The sequence below is a fragment of the Hemibagrus wyckioides genome, linkage group LG11 (assembly GCF_019097595.1).
Source record: "Hemibagrus wyckioides isolate EC202008001 linkage group LG11, SWU_Hwy_1.0, whole genome shotgun sequence".
NCBI lineage: Eukaryota > Metazoa > Chordata > Actinopteri > Siluriformes > Bagridae > Hemibagrus > Hemibagrus wyckioides.
Window position 1 is genome coordinate 30,862,279 of NC_080720.1, and position 24,626 is coordinate 30,886,904.

Here is a 24,626-nt window from a genome sequence, read left to right on the forward strand (position 1 = left end):
GTGAAGTCTTACAGTCGCATGAAGCCAATGCATCTAGTTCTAATGGACATTAAAAGACGTACAAAAAAATCCTGCACTATCTGTCCCAAAAAAAAGAGAGGATGAAATAAACATACAGGGTCTGGACAACATTACAAGGCACAAGATTAAAATAGAAAATATTGGCCACTGCGGAGATAATTCTCTCGCCGTTATAAATGTCAAACAATGCAGTTTTTTTTGACAAGGCACAGAACCGTTTTCTTGTCTTTAAAAAAAAAAAAAAAAAAGCGTTTTTGGAAAAACAAAAAGTCCTTCTGAAGTCATGCAAAAGTTGTAGAAATAAAAAAAAGTGTAGACAGTCAGGGCCAAAAGTTCAAGTATTGTGTCACAAGGCGATTTTTTTTGGTGTGGGTGGATTATCTGAGCAAAATCCTCCTGCAGGCATCGTACATCAGAGAAGTCTGATTTTCTTTAATCCACGCTGCAGTTCTGAGACGTGTCTGTCAGGCTGTCTGTCAGTCCTGAACGTTTATCCGAATTCACACGGTCGTCTCGCCCTGTCCGTTTCCCAGGCGCTTGTAGAACCTGCGCCACGACTGCAGCGTCTTCCCGGACCAGATCCAGAATCCGGACGTGATCCCGACGATCATGGTCATGAGGTACTTGATCATGAAGACGGTGAAATCCGGGGACATGGGCGCGAAGTCGGCGGCCGGACACGGTACGGCAAAGCGCTTGCACGTCTGCATGTGCCACGTCTTCTCCCACTGCTCACGGAAGGCCTGCTCGTAGAAGTAGCACGCGATGACGATGGTCGCGGGGACAGTGTAGAGCACGCTGAAGACTCCGATGCGCACCATCAGCTTCTCCAGCTTCTCCGTCTTGGTGCCGTCGTGCTTCATGATGGTGCGGATGCGGAAGAGAGACACGAAGCCGGCCAACAAAAAGGACGTCCCGATGAAGAGGTAGACAAAAAGAGGCGCAAGGACGAAGCCGCGCAGCGCCGCTACGTCGTGGATGCCTACAAAACAGACCCCAGTCAGTAGGTCACCGTCTACTTGGCCAAGCGCCAGCACCGTGATGGTTTTCACAGCGGGTACAGCCCAAGCTGCCAAGTGGAAGTACTGCGAGTTGGCCTCAATGGCTTCATGGCCCCACTTCATGCCAGCAGAGAGAAACCAGGTCAGAGACAGGATCACCCACCAGATGGAGCTGGCCATTCCAAAGAAGTAGAGGATCATAAACAAGATGGTGCATCCCTCTTTTTTGGTTCCCTGTGCCACGGTTCTGTAGCCATTATCCCCGAACTTGCCAATGCAAACCACCTGGTCCTCTAAGAGGAACCCGGTGACGTAGGCCACAGCCACCATGAAGTAGCAGCCGGACAGGAAGATGATAGGACGCTCCGGGTAACGGAATCGCCGCATGTCCACAAGGTAAGTCAGGACCGTAAAAAGAGTGCTTAGGCAGCAAAGAATGGACCAGACCCCGACCCAAAGGCGCCCGAACTTCACCTCTTCCTCTTTGAAGTACATGAGTCCATGTGGCTGTGAGTGTTCACACGGTGCCCCGCAATCTTTGGCTCCCAGAAATTTATAATTGAGGTAGGAAGGCACACTGAGCTGAAGAGGGCACGAGAAAGGGTGACCATAACGATCGTTGGGACGTGGCGTGATATAGGGGTCCAAGTTTGGCGTCGGTTCCGATGTCGGCTTGCCCGTGTCTGACGTGTTCTGCCCGACGCAGATCTCTCCTGCTCCGTGCACCGGGAAGTTCTCGCACCGCAGTCGCTCGGGCCACTGGAAGCCGAACTTGTTCATGAGCGCCTCGCAGCCTTGGCGTGCCCGCTCGCAGAGAGAGCGGCACGGCGGGATGGCCTGCTCCAGCACGGTGCACACAGGCGCGTACATGGAGCACAGGAAGAACTTGAGATCTGGAGAGCACTGCACTTTAACCAGCGGGTAGAACTGGTGCACCTCCAAACCAGCGTCCTCTTGGTTTGTGTGACCCAAGAGGTTTGGCATGATAGTCTGGTTGTACTGGATGTCCGTGCACAGAGGGATGGAGATGGGCTGGCAGAAACCGTGCTCTGGCACCGAGATCCCCTTCTCCCCGTGGTATTGACCACAACTGGATCTGAGGAGAAGAAAAAACGCCACGAACGCGCGGACCGCCGCCTGGCTCCAAACCGCCATCCTGGAAAAGTCAACCACACACTTCGATTAAACACATACGCCGTGAGTTATCCACACAAAAAAATGGACTAACTTCAAGTGTGGCTGAATTTCAAACCGCTCACGAGATCCTACAAGTGTTTACTGTGTAAAAAAATAAATAACTGCTCCTACACCCTATGCACTATACATCCCACAGGGAACCATTTGGGACTCAGCCATTGAATTCTAGTTATAATCCGCGTTCATGTATCTCATTAGCTATCACAGTACACACAATGCTGCGTACACAAACTTTTCTACATAATCGGCATCATTTAGACTTAAAGGAAAGACGAGTTCACTTACTTTAAAACCGTAAATCCGACGAAAAATCAGAGTTCGAGACTCGATAACTAGGAAAAATCCCCGGATGAAGAGGAGCCGACCCCCCCTCTCGGAACGTTATTCACAAACTTAATATCCAGCTCCTTGTTCTGCTCACAAAACTCAGGTATCCGTGCCCTTATTTCGCGACTTCATTGTAGTCGTCGGAAAAACTGTTTTTGCTTTTTTTTTTCCCGACTTTCCTTTTTCAGCTCGCTGGGATTGCAACAACGCCGGAGTCTTAACTTTCTTTCAGAAACTGGTCGGTCGCGTCCGCCGCCTCGCTCGAGTCGATCCACTGACTCCACATTGGCCTCGCGCTGAGAAGGGAGACGGTTTCCAGCCTCCCACCTCCACCCTCATTCACGCTTCAGCACGCAGCGCGTCTCCACGGGGCGCCTTGAAACCATCGGCGCGCTCTGGCCAATCAGAGGCTTTGTTATTCCTAGCGTGCAATTCCTCATTGGATCAGTGCGCGCGTATCGACGTGGGCGTGGTCACTGGAAAGAGCAGGCTTGAAATGCACGCTGAGAAGTTTGCGGACTTGGAAAATTCTGCTTTACATAAGTGATCCTAATAAGTTACTGAGTGAAATGATTAAGAGCTTGTTGTCTTTTGTTTAGCTAGTCTGGTTTTCATTTTTAATACTTCATTCATCTTCAGTTACATTTGTGAATTTCCCATTGGGATGAATAAAGTATCTGTCTGTCTGTCTATCTATCTATCTATCTATCTATCTATCTATCTATCTATCTATCTATCTATCTATCTATCTCTATCTGTCTATCGCTTTATCTTGGTCAGGATTGAAGTAGACCCAGATGCCATCTTGAGAACACCTCCTGTCCATTCTATATCAGGGAGCCACACACACACACACACACACACACACACAGGGTCAATTTAAATTAGCCAAATTACTTGTTGGCCTATTTTTGGGAGATGGGATGAATCCAGAGACCTCAAAGGCAATTCACAAGGAGAACAAGCACAAGAACTCCACACAAACAATAACTCAGTCTTAGTCAGCCCCGGGACCCTGTGTTGCCTAGTCAGTTAACATTATATACACGGAAATGAAACATATATCTCAAGAAGATATGTTTTTAAGGGTGCACAAACATTTGCACTTTACTGTCTAGGCTATTGTTAGAAGAGCCCTGATGGATTTATTGCACCAACATTTCACACAATTGAATTCAATTCACTTACTTTGTATAGGGCTTTTAACAATAGACATTGTCTTGAGGCAGCTTCACAGACGTATAGATACAGAGAAAAAATGATAAATTTTAGAATTAAGTTACTATTTATCCCCAACATTTATCCCTAGTGAGGAAGCCTGAGGAGACGGTGGCGAGGAAAAACTCCCTGAGGTGATATGAGGAAGAAACCTTGAGAGGAACCAGGCTCGGAAGGGAACCTCATCCTCATTCGGGTGACACCGGACAGTAAACATTCCAAAGCCATATTTTACAGGCTTATCGTGTAAACAAAACAAAAGAATATGGACCAGGAACATGCAAGATTGATGCCAGAGTGTGCAAAGAGAGGCTGTGTGTGTGCTTGTGTTTGAAAAATGACTTGCTGTAAGGGTTAAGGAGCAGAGACCAGGCCAGTGGCTGCTGTAATAAAGGTTATATTTATAGCGACGTTTGCTGCAGGGAGTCTTAGTAAATCACTGTGGTGTGTTAGGACCAGCTGCAGTCTCGATTCGTGACTAAAAACGTAAAAAAAATCTCTAATTAGAACAATTCAATTACAGAGTAATAACCTTTTATGGCATGTTTACATCACACACAGCTATTGATTTTTTAGAGTATTAGTGGATGTATTGGTGTTCTGGTGGTGTGTTTTACATTAAGTAATAGTCATTAGGGAGGTAGTAAAGCAAATAATTGATTTAATTTACACATATAGCATTGCCTGGAAATGCTTTGTCACCAAATTGGCCATTCCTTTCATAGTGGGAAAGGGTCAGGATGGTTCAAATGCAGATTCTTTTAACTGCTGTGGCATGACAATGTGGGATTTTCTGCACAGAGTCAAACTTTGTCTGCGGTTCATGCTGGTGACAAGGCAGGATTTACTGCTGTCAGTCAAACCACGTTTGTGGTTTCTGTTGGACAGAACCACTCAAGTACACCCCAATCAACCACGCTGCGAAAATTATACGGTATGTGGACGTTCTTGCAGAACTTGCAGAAATGTTCGGAATAACTGGCGATTAACTTTGGGCCCTGTAAATATAAGGAAATGAGAAGCTCTCGCTGTCTAGTCCATGTTTGGGAATGTTTCAAGAATGAACTTTTCTTTCCTTATTTCCCAGTCTTCCTCGCTTAACCCCAGCTGGGAACTGTTTCAACACAAAAAGCAACCTAAAAAAAAGACAAGAGCATGCCAAAGCAGAACACGGCGTTCACTTTATTTTCTGGAGACGTCCCGATCAGTTTGATTCATTTTCATTGTGCATCAGTTTAGCAGATAGAAAGAGGAAAAATGAAAGAAAAAACAAAAAGAACAGCTTTATTTCTCCTTGGCTCGAATTTTCCGTCTTCTTGTACTTAAGCGACGAATAGGTTTTGACATACTTAAAGATTATCCCTGAGATGGTTGTTGCGATGATGGTGGTGGAAAGCACTGTCCTTGTCTAACGTACTGTGAAGGCCATGGCATATGATTTACATAATTTTCATCCTCGTCATTGAACCCTAGTCACCTACAAATGAGAGCCTGGGTCATGCAGCAAGAGTTCATAGCCATCAGGATAGACCTGTCTCATATTGTTCAAAAAATTATATATATATATATATATATATATATATATATATATATATATATATATATATATATATATATATATATATACTATCTGTCTCTATCCGTTTCTATCCGTCTGTTTCCCACACGTGTTCTGACGACAACGTGTCATTTTTCACACTGCTCTGTAGTTTCCTCAGTGCCAGACTACCTTTTGGCCTTCCTGTGCTGCAAACGAGATTACGACGATATGCATGGCTTATAGTCGTGAAAGGTGAATCGTTCAATCTCTTGCTAGCTTAAACATACAAGCACAACATGTGGAGAGTGTGGTAAAAACAATTGCCAAAACATTGTTAAGGCCCTAAGGCACCAAGAATTGGTTTGATCTGCAAAAAATGTGATGGTCCCTTGGGCTGTGTGGTTTGGAAGAACTAGCCTGTGTAAATGTTTTTAACACAGAAAACATGTCATAGTTCAGAGAAGTATGTTCATGTACTGGATGTTGGATGTGAAAGTCTCCCTGAACTGTAATTAATTGCCTATAAAATCTGCTCTCTCTCTCTCTCTCTCTCTCTCTCTCTCTCTTCAGTGTAACTTCATTTCTCACTTTTTTTGGAGGTCAGTGAAAGGTCACAAGCCCTTTATTAACTGCTACCATGCCTGGATTGTAAAGCATGTAATTCAGAGTAATTCTCACATCGAGGCAGAGTCCTCAACAATGCATTGTTATTTCCCTGCAAATTCTTTCTAACCCTCATGCTTATGTGGACTGCATTCCTGTAGATAATGCCTATTAAGCATTAGGGATAGAACCGAATACAAATACGTTATTTGGAACAAACAGATAACAGTGTTCTACACAGTGATAGGGCGAACATTTAATTAAAAAAAGGAAAGAAACAACCAAGCAAACAAAATCCTTCTGGTGCTGACTAGGGTTACTTAAGGTTTCAGTCTGAATACAAAAACCTGAATATGAAATTTAATTCGTTCTGGAGGCGAGTTCTTGAGGCGAAAATTTGTATTGTGAAACTTTTGAAATTTTTCCATAAGAAATAATGTAAATGCAGATAATCCGTTCCAGCCACCGGGTAATATTACTAATATTTCCAAGGGTTAGGGTCCTCACAGGAAGTCATGCCACCAAGCTTGGGCTAAAATTAGAACAGACCACCCACACCACCAATCTGTCAACAAAAAAATCACCTTTTTGGTATTTTTCTTTTGGTATCGTGGGTTGACTCTTTCCAAACAGCTTTTGCTGAAAATAAATTCCTAAAATTCGTAAACTCGCTTCGGTTGGCTTTGCTTGGCTTTCTACTGACGCAGACAAGTTTTCAACTTCGTATGCAGAAAATTCTTTGTATGCCGATGCAAATTTCTTGCAAAATTGGAATTCTTAAGGTGAAAATTCATAAAAGAGTGCATTCATTTACCCAGGTTCCACTGTACAGATATTTGCACCATGATAAAATGAACACGAACGTTAATTTTGTGCACATTTACAGCCATCATCCTTAGTATCTGCCTGGTCAGGGTCATGGTGGTTTAAATTCAGCTACTAGTTTGTTTATATTTTGGGAAATGAACTGGTTAGACAGCATCTCAAACAGGTAAAAGAAATATAATAACCGGGTGATTACGATTCAGAAAACAGTCCCAGGGCAAAATACTTTAGTTGAGGGCAATTATGAAAACGATTGATGTAGCTGAGGATGAGGAACTTCAGATTTTACACACCTAATAGGGAAACACAGATAGCTGTGTTTAGAACACTTAACAGATATAAATACAGACAAAACAGCGTAGGTAGTACCTTTAGTTCTGGATTTGTTTTTGTTTGTTCAACATCTGTTAAAGCTGTTGCATGGCAGTCGTGTTTAATCAGTGATAAATCACTGCAAGTGGCCTCGTGCACTCTGGTTAATCTCTCTAATTCATTCAATTCTCTCTAAGGACCGTAGCTGAAGCACAGGCGGGTAAACAGAGCAGGCTGGGAAGTCAAACAGAGCCACCAGGGCAGCTCCATTTTAGGCAAAACTCTGCACGCCAGCCTCCTGCTTTGTGTATAGTATTAGTAACAGGTTGGTATAAATTTTACTTCATCTCAGTCCATCACATTTACTTGCTTACTGTGTCTCTCTTTCTCTCTCACGCTCTGTCATACGCTTGTTTTAACATGCACGATTCATCAGTGGCTCACTCTTGATCATGATCATGATGATCCAGTGGGGGTTGCCGGGTTAAACGTTTCCCAAGGAGGATCCAGGTGAGCGGGTGGAGGGACACGTCGGAGGCTCCAGACGGATTAAATCTCTCCACAGTTTACTGTTTATATTGTACGCAATATTCAAAAATGACTCATTTCGGCTTAGGATAAGCCACATTTATCAGCATAAGCTGAAATGCAAGAAATATGACCGGTCCGAATATAGAAGCTTGTGGAACACCTTACTATAAACAATTTACACAAAGTTCAACACATGTGTAGGGTTACAGTTATGAGTGTGTGTGTGTGGGGGGTATATATATATATATTTGGAGTTATGTATACATACTGTATGTTTATACTGAACACCCAACCAACCCTTGACGGTCTTGTTACCAATCACAGTCACCGGTTTCTCTCTGGACAAAGTTATTTAAATTTTGTTCTCTCGCTCCATCCTCCATTCACTTTCATCCCCCCCCCCCCCTTTCCTTTCTTGGTGTCTCTCATTCCCTCACTCTAGATTAGACCTCTGTTATTTTGCATTCCATCTCTGAGAAAGTGGAGCTGACGAAAGCCAGATGACGGCTCCATGTTCAAGCCTTTAGCCTTCTGCCTTCCAACAGCGCTAACACACTCTCTCCATCTTCCTATCTGTCCTCACGTTCGTCCACTCCCTCTGCTCATCTAGCTCCATTCATCTCTTTTCCCCCGTTTTATTTCATTGCTTTGTTTTCCTTTTAACATAATTCTTTGTAGATGAGAGACAAGGATTCCAAGTATCTCTGCTCCCAGTGTGACTCTGCGAATCATTAAACTCTTCAACTTTACTGCTGTCTAATGTTGGAAACTAGCTAGCTGTAAGGAATGATTTTACTAGCATTTTTTCAAAATAGCATGACTTTTAATAACTAGCTGTTTTGTCTACTATGTAGCATGATATAACTAGCTACCTAAATAATTCTAGCAAGTTTGACAAAGCAGCTTCAGTTACTTTTCTTATTAGCCAAACAAAGTGGCTAAAGCTTTGCTAGGGTTAGGGTTAGCTGCAGTTAGAGTAAACTGTAAATATAGCTTCATCAAATGGGACATATGATGTTTAGGAATTAGCTATTTTAAGCCATAAATTCAGTTAGCTGTAGCTAGCTACACTATATTGCCAAAAGTATTCGCTCACCTGCCTTGACTCGCATATGAACTTAAGTGACATCCCATTCCTAACCCACAGGGTTCAATATGATGTCGGTCCACCTTTTGCAGCTATAACAGCTTCAACTCTTCTGGGAAGGCTGTCCACAAGGTTTAGGAGTGTGTTTATGGGAATTTTTGACCATTCTTCCAGAAGCGCATTTGTGAGGTCACACACTGATGTTGGACGAGAAGGCCTGGCTCTCAGTCTCCGCTCTAATTCATCCCAAAGGTGTTCTATCGGGTTGAGGTCAGGACTCTGTGCAGGCCAGTCAAATTCATCCACACCAGACTCTGTCATCCATGTCTTTATGGACCTTGCTTTGTGCACTGGTGCACAGTCCTGTTGGAAGAGGAAGGGGCCAGCTCCAAACTGTTCCCACAAAGTTGGGAGCATGGAATTGTCCAAAATGTCTTGGTATACTGAAGCATTCAGAGTTCCTTTCACTGGAACTAAGGGGCCAAGCCCAGCTCCTGAAAAACAACCCCACACCATAATCCCCCCTCCACCAAACTTTACACTTGGCACAATGCAGTCAGACAAGTACCGTTCTCCTGGCAACCGCCAAACCCAGACTCGTCCATCAGATTGCCAGATGGAGAAGCGCGATTCGTCACTCCAGAGAACGCGTCTCCACTGCTCTAGAGTCCAGTGGCAGCGTGCTTTACACCACTGCATCCGACGCTTTGCATTGCACTTGGTGATGTATGGCTTGGATGCAGCTGCTCGGCCATGGAAACCCATTCCATGAAGCTCTCTGCGCACTGTTCTTGAGCTAATCTGAAGGCCACATGAAGTTTGGAGGTCTGTAGCGATTGACTCTGCAGAAAGTTGGCGACCTCTTCGCACTATGCGCCTCAGCATCCGCTGACCCCGCTCCGTCAGTTTACGTGGCCTACCACTTCGTGGCTGAGTTGCTGTCGTTCCCAAACACTTCCACGTTCTTATAATACAGCTGACAGTTGACTGTGGAATATTTAGGAGCGAGGAAATTTCACGACTGGATTTGTTGCACAGGTGGCATCCTATCACAGTTCCACGCTGGAATTCACTGAGCTCCTGAGAGCGACCCATTCTTTCACAAATGTTTGTAAAAACAGTCTGCATGCCTAGGTGCTTGATTTTATACACCTGTGGCCATGGAAGTGATTGGAACACCTGATTCTGATTATTTGGATGGGTGAGCAAATACTTTTGGCAATATAGTGTATGTTCTTAGAGTTTGTAGTGCAGCTAGCTACTTGTTGTTTACCTGTAGCTTAGCTGTTTTAAATCAGGAGTTGCATGTACATAGCTTGGCAAGTTACTTCTCAACTAGTGGCTTTACTTAGGTAGTTAGCTGTTCTCATGCTTTTAGCTGTTCTCTCCAAATGGTAGCTAATCCTGTGGTTAGCTACTTTCTCAAATGAACTGAGGTATTTTAAGTCACAGGTATTTTGTAGTTTATAGTTAAGTCACAAGTTAGTTAGCTTGTAGCTTGCTTTATCAAGTAGGTAATTTGGCTGTAGTATAGCAGCTTCAGTAGGTCTATGTAGCTATGTTTTACCTCAGAAGATTGTGGTATAGCTGGCTATAGCGTATTTATTTTCAGAAACTTGTAGTGTTATTAAGTTTATTAAACTATTAGCTCACTGTAGCTTATCTGCTTTAAAGCAGGAGAAGTTTTTAAACAAATTCGAAGGAAAGGTTGTTAATTAAGAAAACAGCGTTTAATAGAAGCTACAGCTCTGTGAATTCACATCTCAGCGCGCATAAACGACTTCTTTATAGCAATTAAAGTCGTTCAGTCATCCCGCAAAATCAGGCTGTTTACTGGAAATACATGACATTCCCACGTGGTTTGCATTAGTGCCTTTAAACCAGGAATATGTTCATAATATATCTGGTGCATTATTGTGTAATTACAGGGAGAGAGTCTGTGTGTGTGTGTGTGAGTGTGTGTGTGAGTGTGTGTGTGTAGGGAAATGCAGTTCTTCAGTACAACAATCTAAATCATTGCCATATGAACCTCATCATCTCACACAGAGGCAGTCGGTGTGTGTTTTCAGCAGTAAAACGCAGACATGTAGCACGTGAGGAACAGATCACACCGCTATGACCTCGGTGTTAAATTTAGTTCCAGACTCGACCAAACCTGATCTCGTATATGTTGGAGTCCAGTGTTGCCTCCTATTCTGATGCAATAGGTGGCAACGTCCCAGTAAAGATTCAACCGTTTATTAAGCCTGTTTTTATTCTTTTCAGGTTGTTACTCGTCACACGGTACGAAATAAACCCAATAATATCTTGGATAAAGTCGAGAAGAGACGGCGATCGTGTGTGTTCTCCACGTCAGATTATACGGCGAAGATCCTTTAACCGTAGACCTGTGACTAAGGGAGTTTATAATTTTCCGATGACGTCGTCAGTCAACTGCATTACATAGACAGAAACCTTCTTCAACGTGAGCGTGATGGAAAAAAAAAAGATTTTGTATGTTCATTAACGTGTTTTGTGCATTAACGTATTTTAATGTAATCCTATACAGATCCTGCTGAGATTTACACAAAAAATTTCTCACACTGCCAGAACTTCGTCGGCGGTGTTCTTTGGTTGCAAGGACAGTAAATTGGCTGAGTGTCAAATTATGCGTTTTAAGACCGATGATCTCATCTCAGGATCAAAGAATTCTTTTATGGTGTGAGATTTTTGGGCCATAAAACCATACACCGAAAAGCTTAGGTTTAAAAAAACCCTTCTTTTCTTTTCTTGCAACCTTTTAAAGAATCCGACCAAAAATACACAGCAACGGTTTGCTTTGTACATTCTTAGAATACTGCTAACACAACACTCCCAGCTAGACAATAAGAAACCGTACATGTTTCGATAAAACTAAACGTATCACCTAACTCCCGAGTCCCAAAATTGTGCACTGTAAAGCTGTAGGTGATTACGCTGTGAAAGAAATGCTTCTAGAACTTAAGCCGGGGCAATTAACTGTAAAGGTGAGACGGCCACGCCTTGTATGACCTGTCAGTCATGATGTACTTTGAAATTGCTAACAAGGCAACTAGTAATAATCAAATAGAGCCACTTTAATGACTTGAGTTTATGTTACAGGAAGATTGGATGTTGTTAAAATGATGAGAATGTAACGCTTTGAGATATAAATAACACACGACCACAAAAACGTGAACGTGCGGCTAATGCCAATATATATTATAATCTTTTAATAAGTCACTGGGAATGGGGGTATATTTTGCGACACCTTGGTCACATCGTGAAAAGGTTATGCTTGTGAGATTTGTTAAAAATCAATTCCCTGCACATGTATGTATGCATGTAACCTGACTAACGTTATGAAGGCATTGGTGTTCCGAAAAATGTTTTAAAAATGTTGAGGCCACGTTATATAAGGACCCGACACAGAAATGGTGTCAGAAGGGAAGGTTTTTAAAACGTAGCTGCTGCAATTAGACGTGGAAAATGACTGCACCCTAAATTACCTGTCAGTCATATAATACTTTGATGGCACGAAACTGGAGGAGCGTTAAGAATGTAATGTACCGATACATTAGTAAGCGATGTTTTAACTTTAGTAAACCTAATATCGCGCAGACCTGCGAGGTTTCTGGCTGTGGAGCTTCGTTACTAACAAATCAACAGGAGTTCCCTGCTGAAACAAAAGCAGGAATGACAGAAAGTGTAAATGAGACCACGAAAGACAAAAGAACCGGCCTTTCCAAATCCTATTATCTTAGAGGAAACCAGCGCTCCTCCGCTAGACCCCTTACCGAGCTTGGCTTTTTATCTTCTCCCTCATCCTCTGAATCAATCTATCATTTGCATGCTAAGTATGGGTGGGTATTCTGTTGGTAATGCCTATAGGCTAGTGATAAGCAGATTGAATTAACAGTCAGTGGGGGGGGCTTTTGTCAACAGATCCGAATCTCATGCAGAGCTGGGAAGCAAGAAAGAGAGAGGAGAGGTGGGGGATAAAGAAAAAAAAAAAAGCTGTAGGATTTCTTGAAGGATTCCAGTTCGAACATGGATTCCGGTCTCTGAATATTTTTCTTATCTCCCAGCCGTTGGATGTTTCCCATCCAAAAGGACGTCTAAAAAGGGAGGAGCAGGGGAAGGAACCTCGAACCTCAAACATATCCAGGTCTTTTCTCACACTCCCATTCACACTGAGATAAAAGGCCACCTTCTTGTTTTACACGTCACCCCCAGTCCCTGTGGCTTGCTCATGGGCAGAACCTAAATCTAGCCCCCAGGCTTGGCGAGGCCTACATGGCGTGGAGGGTTGTGTGTGTGGTAGCAGCTGTCTCCTGCATCTGTCTGGCAGGGCTGTGAATAAACACAGAGAGATAAACAGAACAGCGTGGAGACACAGACCACACACCGTGTTCGTCACACACTTGGATACGCTTTTACGACATAAGACAAATGCTACCGAAAAAAAAAACCCCTCCAAATTTAATCGAGCGAGCTGAACGCCTTCGTTTATTCGACGGTGTCTACGGGGGTTACCGCGGCAATGCCTATTACTCTTCCCAATCCAACCAAGATTAACTCGGGCATCTGGGGAAAGTCTGTGAATCGGAGCAGACAGTCATAGTCATGTCAGACGAGAAGCTTTGCATCTGATTAGTTATGTAAACGGAGCAAAGGACAAGTAGGAGGAGGAGGAGGAGGAAGAGAATAAGGAGGAGGACAAAGTGGTGAAAGATAGATGCTCGATAGCTGTAACTCATCATGAGCTGAAACTGTCGCTTGGAATGGTTTCATCTTTTTCTTTTTTTTGTTCTTCCAAAGATATTGCATATAGTATATCAGTGAGACGAGACCGGAGGGTTGAACTTGTAAATACGTGCACACACATGATCCTCACACACTAAATTCTTCGTAGTCTTTGTATTTTTCCTCGAGGATGGTTTAGTATAATACCACCTGTGTGTGAAATGCATACCATTTAGCATTAGGACACACACACACACATATATCAGTACTGTTGAATTCTCAATTCTAAAACATCTCTTCTCTGTTAAGAGCTTCAACCAAAAGCTAATAATAAAAATGTGGTTTTGTGATCTGACAAAGTGTGTAGTGAAATCTTCAGTAAATGATCACATTTTTCCTTACACATTCATACGCATAATACTGTATATTCAGACTTATTCTAGAGCCGCGCCCACTTTAAACACATTCACTCTTTTGACCTTGTAAGCTGGCGTAAAATTAATCAAGCGTCTTCGTCTGAGACGTCTGAACGCCGAGTTACGAGACCACATCAAGACGATTGAAGCCTGGCAAAGTGAACGTGGAGAAAATTATGAGTAACTGCTTGCTTTTTTTTTTTTATATACAGCCTTTCATCAAAGTGTGCTGACTGTGCTTCAACACACGGGGGGTTTTGTCTGCTCTGAGATCATCCTCAACCGTTTGTGCATCGGAGGGAGACGTGTTTTATGTGCAGGTGAACTGGAGGATGATGGAGAGCCATTGTTCGGCTCGTACGGTCTGGACGAGAGGATGGTCTGAATAGAAGCGTGAGCTTGGGATGAGGAGGGATAAAGTATGTATGTGTGTGTGTGTGTGTGTGTGTATATTTCTCAGCGTGTGTTGTGATGATGCCTCATTTTTTCCCCCAAGAAAATCAAGGAGTAAATGCTCGTCTGAGAGAGATATTTATTTGACATAAACATGAACAGAACTCAGGATTTGGACACACACACACACACACATCTGCAACTTTGGCTACGCTCTGCTCACATGCTACACACCTGTACGGATATGAAATCATCATACAGCCGATGATTCGGGGTCATCAGTGTACGCAGATGTTGCTCCAGCAGCTGGAACGGTATGTGAGATCCTCCTACATTATACCGCTGCTCCCGGGTTTTAATCAGCAAGTATCAATAAACAGTCCTGATGAACAGGAGAACATGGCTAAAGAAATCCATACCACTTTTTTTTGTTTTGCACAAAGATCTGTAAAATATGTATTAATATATGTGTTTAGATTACTCTTCCACAGCATACAGGCTAAAAGCTGCACAGAAATGAGACGATAAGCTGCCAAAGTGAGGGAGCAGAGCAGTCAGACATGGCCATGAAAAATAACAAGACACATCACCTGAAAGGATTTGGAAGAATGAAGAACTTCCAGGAAAGTATTGTTCATCTCTCTCTCTCCCTCTCTCTTCCCCTCTCTTTCTCTTTCTCACTCTCTCCCTCTCTGGGAGGATCTGGGATCGGCTCCAGCTCTTGTTCCCATATGGCCATGACCTTTCAATTTGCAATTTGCCTTAACGTTCACGGGTCAGAGTGCATATGTGTAAGATTTTTACCTCCCTCTCTCTCTCTGTTTCTCTCTCTGGCACTTTCTCTGTCTTCCTGTCTCTGTCTCTCTTTGTCTTTCTGTCTCTCTTTGTCTTTCTCTCTCTCTCTCTCTCTCTCTGTCTTCTGTCTCTCTCTTTTGTCTTTCTTTAGCTCTCTCTGTCTTTTTCCCTCTCTCTCTTTCTCTCTCTTTGTTCCCTCAGTCTTTCTTTAGCTCTCTTTCTAGCTCTCTCTCTTTGTCTCTGTCTCTCTTTCTGTCTTCTGTCTCTCTTTAGCTCTCTCTCTGTCTTTGTCTCTCTCTTTGTCTCTCTGTCTTTCTTTAGCTCTCTCTGTCTCTCTATTTGTTTTTCTCTCTCTAACTCTCTCGTTCTGTCTCTCTCTCTTTGTCCCACTGTCGTACTTTAGCTCTCCGTCTCTCTGTCTCCCTATCTAACCCTCTCTCTGTCTTTCTCTCTCTAACTCGTTCTCTCTCTCTCTCTCCCTCTGGCTCACTTCTTTCCACATTAAAAGGCCTTTCGGAAAAATATTTACAAAAAGCTACAGAAATTCTAGGCTACAGAGATCCCAACATTGCTCTAACAAGAAAGTCCAGCATTTATCAATGGATCCAGGATTTTATCTTATTGTTAATTTTTTTAGATGAGATTTGATTTATTTGTTTTTTTCCAGATGTTGTCTAAGCAGCAGTGAGAAAACAGTGAGGAAATGATTCGGTGTTGACTGTTAATAAGAAGCAGTTCCTCGATTCTTTCACCAAACAAAAGCAGCACAGCGCCGCCTTCTCGCTTCCTGTTGCCTGCTAAGACTGATGCTTGTCAAAGTTCACGAGCAAAAGGAAAGTAAGATTGAAATTTGCGTCTCTCTCGCATCTTTTCCCCTTCAGTGAATTCACCTTCTCATCGCTTTCATTTTAAATTTGTTCTCGCTGACTAAACTGTAGATGTTGGCATCTCTGTATGATAGATTAAAAGTGCTGTTTATGTCAAGTCATCTTCCATCCATCCATTCATCTATCCAACCATCCATCCATCCATTCATCCAAACATCCATCCATCCATGTATTCATTCATCCATTCATACATCTAAACAGCCATTCATCCAAGTATCCATCCATCCATTTATATATCCATTCATCCATCCATCCATCCAAGTATTCATTCATCCATCCATCCATCCAAACAACCATCTATCTATCTATCTATCTATCTATCTATCTATCTATCTATCTATCTATCTATCTATCTATCTATCTATCCATCCATCTAACCAACCATTTATTCAAGTATTTATCCATCCATCCACCCACCCATCCCTCCCTCCATCCATCCATCCATTTAAACACTTCATGGTCACTGCAAATAGATGCTTGCCCTTAAGAGCAACACTCAGGATTGTTCTGTTCTTCTTGCTAACAAGGAATCCATGATGACTCTCCATTAAAAAGAGTTTTTTCTTCCCTCCTCTGAACTTCTGATAAGTCCTGTACGCTCGATGCGGCCAGCAGGAGTCTATCACCAGCATTTCCCGTGGGGCACGAGGGAGGATTTCATCCGTCTGTTGGGACTGAAGATATCACTCACTTCCGTCTCCAGCCTCACCCCAGGCACCTTGAAGACGGATACGGCTGACAGAAAGAAAGAAAGACGTGTGAGAAAAAAACGTGAATCAGATTTCAGCAATATCAACAAGATCGTGATTTACAGCTGTTAGTCCTTTTTAAAAGGAATATTCCATAATCTCATACGACTATGCTTCTTCCAACAAGCCAGAATTTCAACATGTTTATCCTCCTGTTCTTCTGAATGTACTTGAATGGAAGTCTAAGGGGAGTTGTGCGTGGAAATGTTCACGTGAAACTCTGTATTTTTGTAGATCAGTCTCTTTCAGAGAGAAAATTAGAAAAGAATTCGATCACATGGGTTTGTTTACCCATGGATCATTCTTCTTGTAACTCAGGGCCTTTTTTTTGTTATAAATATTTCATTCGAAACTGCATTAACACACAATATGTTGTTGGTCAGCGTTAGTATTCGTGGGCGGAAATCGATTTGTTGTCACTCGATAAGCACAAACTGGACCTGCGCCAGTTCGAGGTAGCCACCGGCTGAGCTTATAGATTTTTTTCAGCTCGCTACTGTGATTAGTTTCTCCTCCATCTCCAACGCTGACAGAAAAATCTTTGTGTTGGTCAGTGTATGTTCAGTTTAAAGCATGAGGTCAGCGTATGTAAGCAAAGACTGTAAAGTAGAATTTTATTATATGTATTATAATTACATTAACATGTGAAATGAATTGAAATCAGTGACAATTAGTTTCTGATGGATGTCAAAAAAAAACTTTTAAATAAAATTAAAAACTGTTAAATATAATACATTGGATATATTTATTATTATTATATTTTTTTATTTATTTTTTAAATTGTATATTAACTTAATACTTACTGACAGACTTTTAGACCTGTCCACGATTAGAAATCTTTCCCTTAAGTTTTTATTTATTTATTTATTAATATTTTTTTCTCACTGTAAGTCACATTTCCCAGTGTTTTTCTTCTCTGTGCACTATTTATTTATATATTTATTAATTAATTAATTAATATTGTTTTCTCAGTGTAGGTCACGTTTCCCAGTGTTTTTCTTCTCCATGCACTATTTATTTATTAATTCATTTATTTATTTAATTGGATATTATTTTAATATTTACTGACAAACTCTGAGACCTGGCCATGATTAGAAACCTTTCCTTTAAATATTTATTTATTTATTTATTAATATTTTTTCTCAGTGTAAGTCACGTTTCCCAGTTTTTGTCTTCTCCATGCACTATTTTTTTATTTTTTATTTATTCATTCATTCATTTATTGATTGATTTATTTATTGATTGGTTTTGCTTCCATCTCCAGCCCTGTTCTTCTTTAACTCTATTATGTTTTGCCTGTTGTTTCTCTTGTCTTGCCAATCATATTGTCCATTTCTTTTCTCTTGTTTTCTGGTTCTTTCTTGGTTCTGGCTTAGCATTATGGGGATTTTTTTGAGCATGGATTATTCTTTTTTCTTTTTTTTCTGCCTTCGTGTCTATGACCCCCCCCATTAACCATGCCTATGATTCTTACCCAAAATAAAGGCCAGACTTTACTTTACTCGGGTCACTTTACTTTACGTTACTCATGTCTTTTCTCAGCACAGGCTGAGGTGGTGTATCCTGGTAATGGATAGGAATTTGAATGGAAAGTGTCGGAGTTTTCCTTTAGTGATGTGAGGGAACGCTCACTGTCTCGCAGCTGCATCACAGGCGGTGGCAGTGTGTTGAAGTAGGGATGGCGTAAAGCATCCTGGGCTGAAATCCTTTCTTTGGGAATCATCGTCAACATCTGCTGCGCCAGGTCCTCCGTCTTATAGGGTAACTGTGCAAATCTGAGCCAGCACACGCCCACACACACACACACACACACATGCAGAGGCAAGGTATGGGTCAGGCTTTTGCTTGGGAAGTTGCAGCTGGGGGTGCTGACTACACAAAGACCCCTCTGTTCTGTCTTGGAACGAACACAGATATGCACACACATGGGTGCACACGCACACACACACACACACACACACAAACTGATATTACCTTTTCCAGACATCTCTGAATTGCTGGGGTTTGCAGGGCAGGAACCATTCTGTAAGAACACACACAAAATGCTCTCTCAGTGTTTGGAGAAAACCGAAACCCGACGGCTTGAATCCTCAGGCATCCTCGATTAAAAACCTCATTCCCCATTCTCCCGGGACGAGCGTGACCTTGCACGCCCTGGAACCCACACACTTGGCTGTGTCATGGACGCATTCTCTCTCATGCCTTCCTTTTCCTCTAGGTGGACGGCCACCCAGTCTTTCTCTCTCACTCTCTCTCTCTCTCTCTCTCTCAAAGCTATGCAGTGTTCACCCCACAGCACACCTGGTTGTGGTTGTGAGTCTGGCCTCGTGCCTGAGCCTGACTCAGACGCTCGGAGAGAGATTGTGCCATTCTGCCATGTTCACAGCTTACACTCTGTCCGTACAGTAAACCGGCTCCGGTTCTTCCGGTTTTATCAGTAGACAATAGCTATACACTTATTAATGTGACTACATTGTGCTTTGTATCATTCAGGCGCAGAAAAGAAAAAAAAAGTCGTGGGTGTTCTCCAGGTTCTCAGTTTTCCTACTACCTTCCAAAACATGCCCCTAAATTGTGAATGTGTGTGTGTGTGTGTGGTGCTTTGTGTGAGACTGCCATCCCATCCTTGATGTATTCTTGCCTCCAAGTTCTAGAAGTCTGATAAGTGACTACAAGCTGACTGTAGCTACGTCACGCGGCTAAAGCTAACTAGCATGATAGTCACCGTCTAAACAAACTCCGCATCGCTAGCCAGGAGGTTACACTGAATCCTTGATGTAATTCTTACCAGGTTTTAGAAGTCTGATGTGTGAACTGCTTCATACAGAAAATATTCAGGGCACACACACACACACACACACACATTTGTCCTGCTATCTTTGTAAGGACCTTCCATTTAAATAATTGTTAATGCAGCTACAATTAACCCTAAGGAAGCTTAGCTTAGTTGGCTCTAAAGCTTAGTTGGCTCTTCAGTCAGCTCTAAACATGCCTACACACACACATACACACACACATACACACACACACACACACACAAATACACACACACTACAGTAAAGTTCTGCCACAGCACCTGTGTCATCACTCTGCATTTTTGACTCATGTCTGCTTCACCATCCCGTCTCTCTCTCTGTCTCTTTCTCTCTCCCTCCATCTCTCTCTCTCTCCCTCTCGCTCTCTATCTCTTTCTCTCTCTCTCTACCTCTCTCTCTCTCTCTCTGTCTCTCTCCCTCTCTCTTTCTCTCATCTTCTCTCTCTCTCTCTCTCTCTCTATCCCCCCCCCCCCACACACACACACCTCCCGTTTTCCAGTGTGTGAAGATGTGTGTTTGTGTCTGACTCCGAGGTGTGAAGTTACGCTGTAACGTGTTGGCTTAGCACCTGTTGCGAGTGCGCATGCGATCACACACACATGCATGTCAGCCAGAGGGGCTTCATCAACACTGTGTGAATTTTCTGCTGCAGTAGTCTGGGCAAATGTATATGTTTAATGGCAGACAGTACACACACACACACACACACACAGTGGGATTGTTAAACCTTTCTAATATATAAACCAGTGACTTATCATTATGGGCACCGTGGTAATAGGCAACATCAAACTCTATCACTCTCTCTCTCACACACACACACACACACACTCTAAGTTTAAAGCATGGCTGACTCAGAAGACCAACTGTATGAGGTGTGAGGCAGTAAAGCGTAAAAATGAGCTGATCATTAACCCTTACTAACACTTCAGGGTGAATGTGTAGGGCCCGAGAGCGGAACAGGACGTGTCCACTCACCCGTTTTATAGTTTGGCAGCTCGCTCACTCCCGGCCAGCTCTCCTCCGTGGGCACGCCGAGAACCTGGAGAGCGGATCGACATGGAGGAAAAGGTAGAGAGGACAGAAAGAGGGGAGGACAGGAAAGGAAATGAGCAGGAAGAACAGGAGATTAGATGCTCTCATATGAAGATGAGGCCAGAAAAGTTCCTATCAGAGGGGGGAAAAGGAATACTCAGGTGTAAGAAAAACACAAAAAGCTCTTTACTCAAATGGGACTTATTAAGGAAATCCAGGGGCAGTTGTCGAGGGAGTCAATTAGCCTTTAGGCAAAACAACATGAGAAGCTAGGACGCAGGATTATGTCCTTTTTGACCACTGAGAGACAAAAAAAGACCACATATTTGTCAGGCTAACAACGAGCTAACCAGCGCCAGTGAAGAGTGATGTATGATTTCCTATTAAAGCTAAAGCAAAAAAATATATATCTGAATGTTTCAGCTGTTCATGATGTGCTATGAGCGGTCACGTAGATTTGACGTTGAAATTCTGACTCTGTGTTTATTTTCCTAATTAGAGGTCTGAAATTGACAAAATATGTACCCGTGCAAATAAGCCAGTCCGTATTTGCATATTGTGCTGCTAGTTCTTCATGTCAAACCAGTAACGTCAGAATCAGCATAAAGCACATGTACAAATATGACAGGCAGTTATGTACAGTTGCCAGATTGATTCTTTTTAAACCACTGGCTTTTATAATGGCGTCACAGAATGAGGTCATCCAGAATTACGTGACTTTTAATGCGTGATGAATAACAATAATTCATCGGAGCGCTGGTAGCTCAAGTGGTTAAGGGTCGTCGGTCAAAAGGATCGGAAGATCAGGGTTCAAGCCCCAGCACTGCCGAGCTGCCACCGTTAGGCCCTTGAGCAAGTCCCACAACTCACTCTGCTTCAGGGGTGCCATATGATGGCTGACCCTGCGCTCTAACCCCCAAACCCCAAGGATGGGATATGTGAAGAAAGAATTTCACTGTGCAGTAATATATATGTGACAAATAAAGACAACTTAACTAACTTAATAGTTCAGCGCACCACAGTTTCATCTCTCTGAAAAATCCTTTTCTTTCTTTCTTTTTTTTTTTTGGAAATTGTAACAGCTAAAACATTTTATTTTACTGTGGCTTTTTCCAAAATTCACAATGTAACTTGTGGAGGTTTTTTTGGGGGGATTTTTTTTGTTTTTTTATTTGATTTAATTTTATATTTTATTTATTTTTGTATTTATTATTATTATTATTATTATTATTAATAATAAAATGTATTTATTTATTTTTCTACTTTTTCCAGCACAGGATTCGTCTCTTGTCAGAAGCCTCTGGCTCTATGCCTGTCTTGATGATGTCACACCACGACATGTTTCGCCTCAAATCTGCAGAAAATCGGTAGACATTTTTAAAAAATAGATAGATAGATAGATAGATAGATAGATAGATAGATAGATAGATAGATAGATAGATAGATAGATAGATAGATAGATAGATAGATAGATACCATTTTGGGTTCATTTCTAAGATCGCAATCCTGAAAAATCCCAGAGGGTCTGACTCTAATGTAAAAGATATTGAAGAAAAGAAGGAAATAATCCACCACAAACTAATCACTTTCTTGCCCCAAGCACATATACTCAGCTTTAAAGAAGAAATTAAATGACTTTAATTATGAAAGTATGAAACAGACCCCAAAGCTGTGAGGACAGATTTGATTACTTTTATCATAAGATAAAAATCTTTTGGATTTCAGAGCTTAGGTTTTCTTGTATATGTTTGTGCACATGTACAAAAAATATGTGCTTTTTTTCTCCTCCTGCCCCTAACAACTGCCCTTAGACCTCTATTTTGAGCGAAACAGATTTAGAAACAGATTTTCTTCGCTTCATTTTTCAGGACAGATCCAGAAGACAGAGATTAATCTGAGAAAAACCCTGGAGTATTCCTTTAATACACAGGCAAATACACAGGATTTAAGCTTACTCTCCAGATTTTCACCAACTGTTCGAACACATCAGCCACGCCGGGGAACGCTGGCGCTCCCTGCAGCATCTCGATAAAAATGCAACCTGCGCCCCTGCAAACACACAGCGATGGAAAAAGTATTCAGATGGAACATGTGTGTTCTCTTCACAGAGTGTGTGTTAGACCTTCTCACCAGATATCCAGTGCTGTAGAATAATCTGTGGACCCCAGGAGAACATCCGGCGGTCTGTACCACAGAGTGACGACTTCTGCCGAGTACGTCTGGCACGGGATCGACTTGGACCTGGCTAGACCTTCAAGAAATCGAAAGCCAGGTATGAGAGACGTTACAGAAATGATTCCAGACTAAACATGTTGTTTACACCCTTTTATTCCAGTCTGTCAGTGGAATTTATGGGAGATTTTCGATCAGTATAAAGAAATGAATGATGTTCTGGCTGTGAGTCTGATCTAAAATGAGTCTGTCGGCTTTCAGTGTGTTTTAGACGTGTGTTTTTCCCTCTGTTGGAGAACCTTACACAGAATTTAAGAGGTTAAAAATCAAATCTGAGCTGCTTTTTAGAAGAACAAGCACTTGGAGCGTCTCAGAGAGCAGAACTGGGTCTGATATCAACATTTGACACCAACATCTTGCTGCACTGCATTGGGAGCCACGTGATTGGCTAATTGCCTGAATGAGCGGGTGTACAGGTATTCCTCTCTACCTCAAGTGATACCGACGATAAACAAAGCATCGATTTCATCTGAGAAACCCACCGAAGTCGGCCAGCTTCAGCTCCCCCAGGTAGCTGATGAGCAGGTTCTGAGGTTTAAGATCCCGATGCAGAATCCTCCGGCTGTGGATATACGATAAACCTCGCAACAGCTGGAACATGAAGATCTGTCAGAGAGAGAGAGAGAGAGAGTGAGAGTGGGAGAGAGAGTGCGAGAGGCAGAGAGAGAGAGAGAGAGAGAGTGGGAGACAGACCCAGAGAGAGAAAGGGACAGACAGACAGATCCAGAGAGAGAGAGAGAGAGAGAGAGAGAAAGAGTGAGAGTGAGAGAGGCAGAGAGAGAGACAGACAGACAGACCCAGAGAGAGAAAGAGACAGACAGACAGACCCAGAGAGAGAGAGACAGACAGCCAGACAGATCCAGAGAGCGAGAGAGCAAGAGAGACAGACAGACAGACAGACAGACCCAGAGAGACAGACAGACAGACACACACACACACACACAGAGAGAGAGAGAGAGAGAGAGAGAGAGGGAGAGGGAGGCAGAGACACAGAGAAAGAGTGAGAATGAGAGAGAGACAGATAGACCCAGAGAGAGAGAGCGAGAGACAGACAGACAGACTGATCCAGAGAGAGAGAGAGAGAGAGAGAGACAGAGAGACAGACCAAGTGTGTGTGTGTGTGTGTGTGACAGAGAGAGAGATGTATTTTCTTTCCTCTCCCTTCCTGTCATTTGCTTTTTCTTTGAACTGAAGCAACATGAAGCCGAGTGATCTTCTTACTCGAACATTCCATGGGTGAAGTCCTCCTGGATGCTGGATCATATACTGAGCCAAGTCTGTTTGCTGAGGGAGTGAGACATGAGAAGATGATTAAGGATTTCTCTTAATAATGTGAACATTTATTTATTTATTATAACGTTTAAAGGCTTTAATCCTCTGTGAGACTTAAGTGAGAGGTTTCAGAAGACGGAGTCACGGCACGCACCACGTACTCGAAGACGAAGGTGAGGGACTCGCGCGTGTGGATGATGTCATGGAGCAGGACGATGTTGGCGTGTTTGAGGCCTTTTAACAGAGAGGCTGGGGAAAGAAAACACTAACGTACTTTTGAGAATGCTCGATTCCGTTACATGGACATGAGGCAGCTGCTGATTGGTTGATAAGGTTTTTCTCACCCTCCCTGATTGCAGTGAACGGAACACCTTCCTCCGTCTTCATTCGGATCACCTTCAGCGCCACCAGGTGTCCGTTTATCCTAAAACACAGACACACATATACACACACACACACACACACACGCATCTGCTGTAATATACAATCATCACTCATCATGCTGAAAAAATAAATAAAAAATAATACACTTTGGGATGTGATGTTAGAGGAAAATCATCAAAGATGGGGGACAAATCATTATTTAAATTATTATTATTTTTTTTCCAATCAATTATTGATTATTATTA

General features: G+C 42.6%; 2 protein-coding genes across 3 annotated transcripts in view; both read right to left on the reverse strand.

The window, feature by feature from the left end:
• Window positions 1-248: 248 nt before the first annotated feature.
• On the reverse strand, window positions 249-2,863 carry fzd7b (frizzled class receptor 7b). The gene is made up of 2 exons (XM_058403766.1): window positions 2,505-2,863; window positions 249-2,178 (listed from the first exon to the last, which is right to left on the reverse strand). The coding sequence occupies exon 2, from the start codon at window positions 2,175-2,177 to the stop codon at window positions 522-524; it is 1,656 nt and encodes a 551-aa protein (XP_058259749.1). The 5' UTR covers window position 2,178; window positions 2,505-2,863; the 3' UTR covers window positions 249-521.
• Window positions 2,864-14,338: 11,475 nt separating this feature from the next.
• Window positions 14,339-24,626, reverse strand: part of cdk15 (cyclin-dependent kinase 15) — a 30,580-nt gene continuing 20,292 nt past the window's right edge. For both annotated transcript variants that reach the window (XM_058403587.1, XM_058403588.1), the window contains 10 exons: window positions 24,342-24,421; window positions 24,152-24,246; window positions 23,947-24,009; window positions 23,208-23,331; window positions 22,624-22,744; window positions 22,449-22,542; window positions 20,437-20,500; window positions 18,620-18,668; window positions 18,278-18,420; window positions 14,339-16,631 (listed from right to left, as the gene is read on the reverse strand). In XM_058403587.1, the coding sequence (XP_058259570.1) occupies window positions 16,519-16,631; window positions 18,278-18,420; window positions 18,620-18,668; window positions 20,437-20,500; window positions 22,449-22,542; window positions 22,624-22,744; window positions 23,208-23,331; window positions 23,947-24,009; window positions 24,152-24,246; window positions 24,342-24,421 (946 nt within the window). In that variant the 3' untranslated portion in view covers window positions 14,339-16,518. The remainder of the gene's footprint in view (window positions 16,632-18,277; window positions 18,421-18,619; window positions 18,669-20,436; window positions 20,501-22,448; window positions 22,543-22,623; window positions 22,745-23,207; window positions 23,332-23,946; window positions 24,010-24,151; window positions 24,247-24,341; window positions 24,422-24,626) is intronic.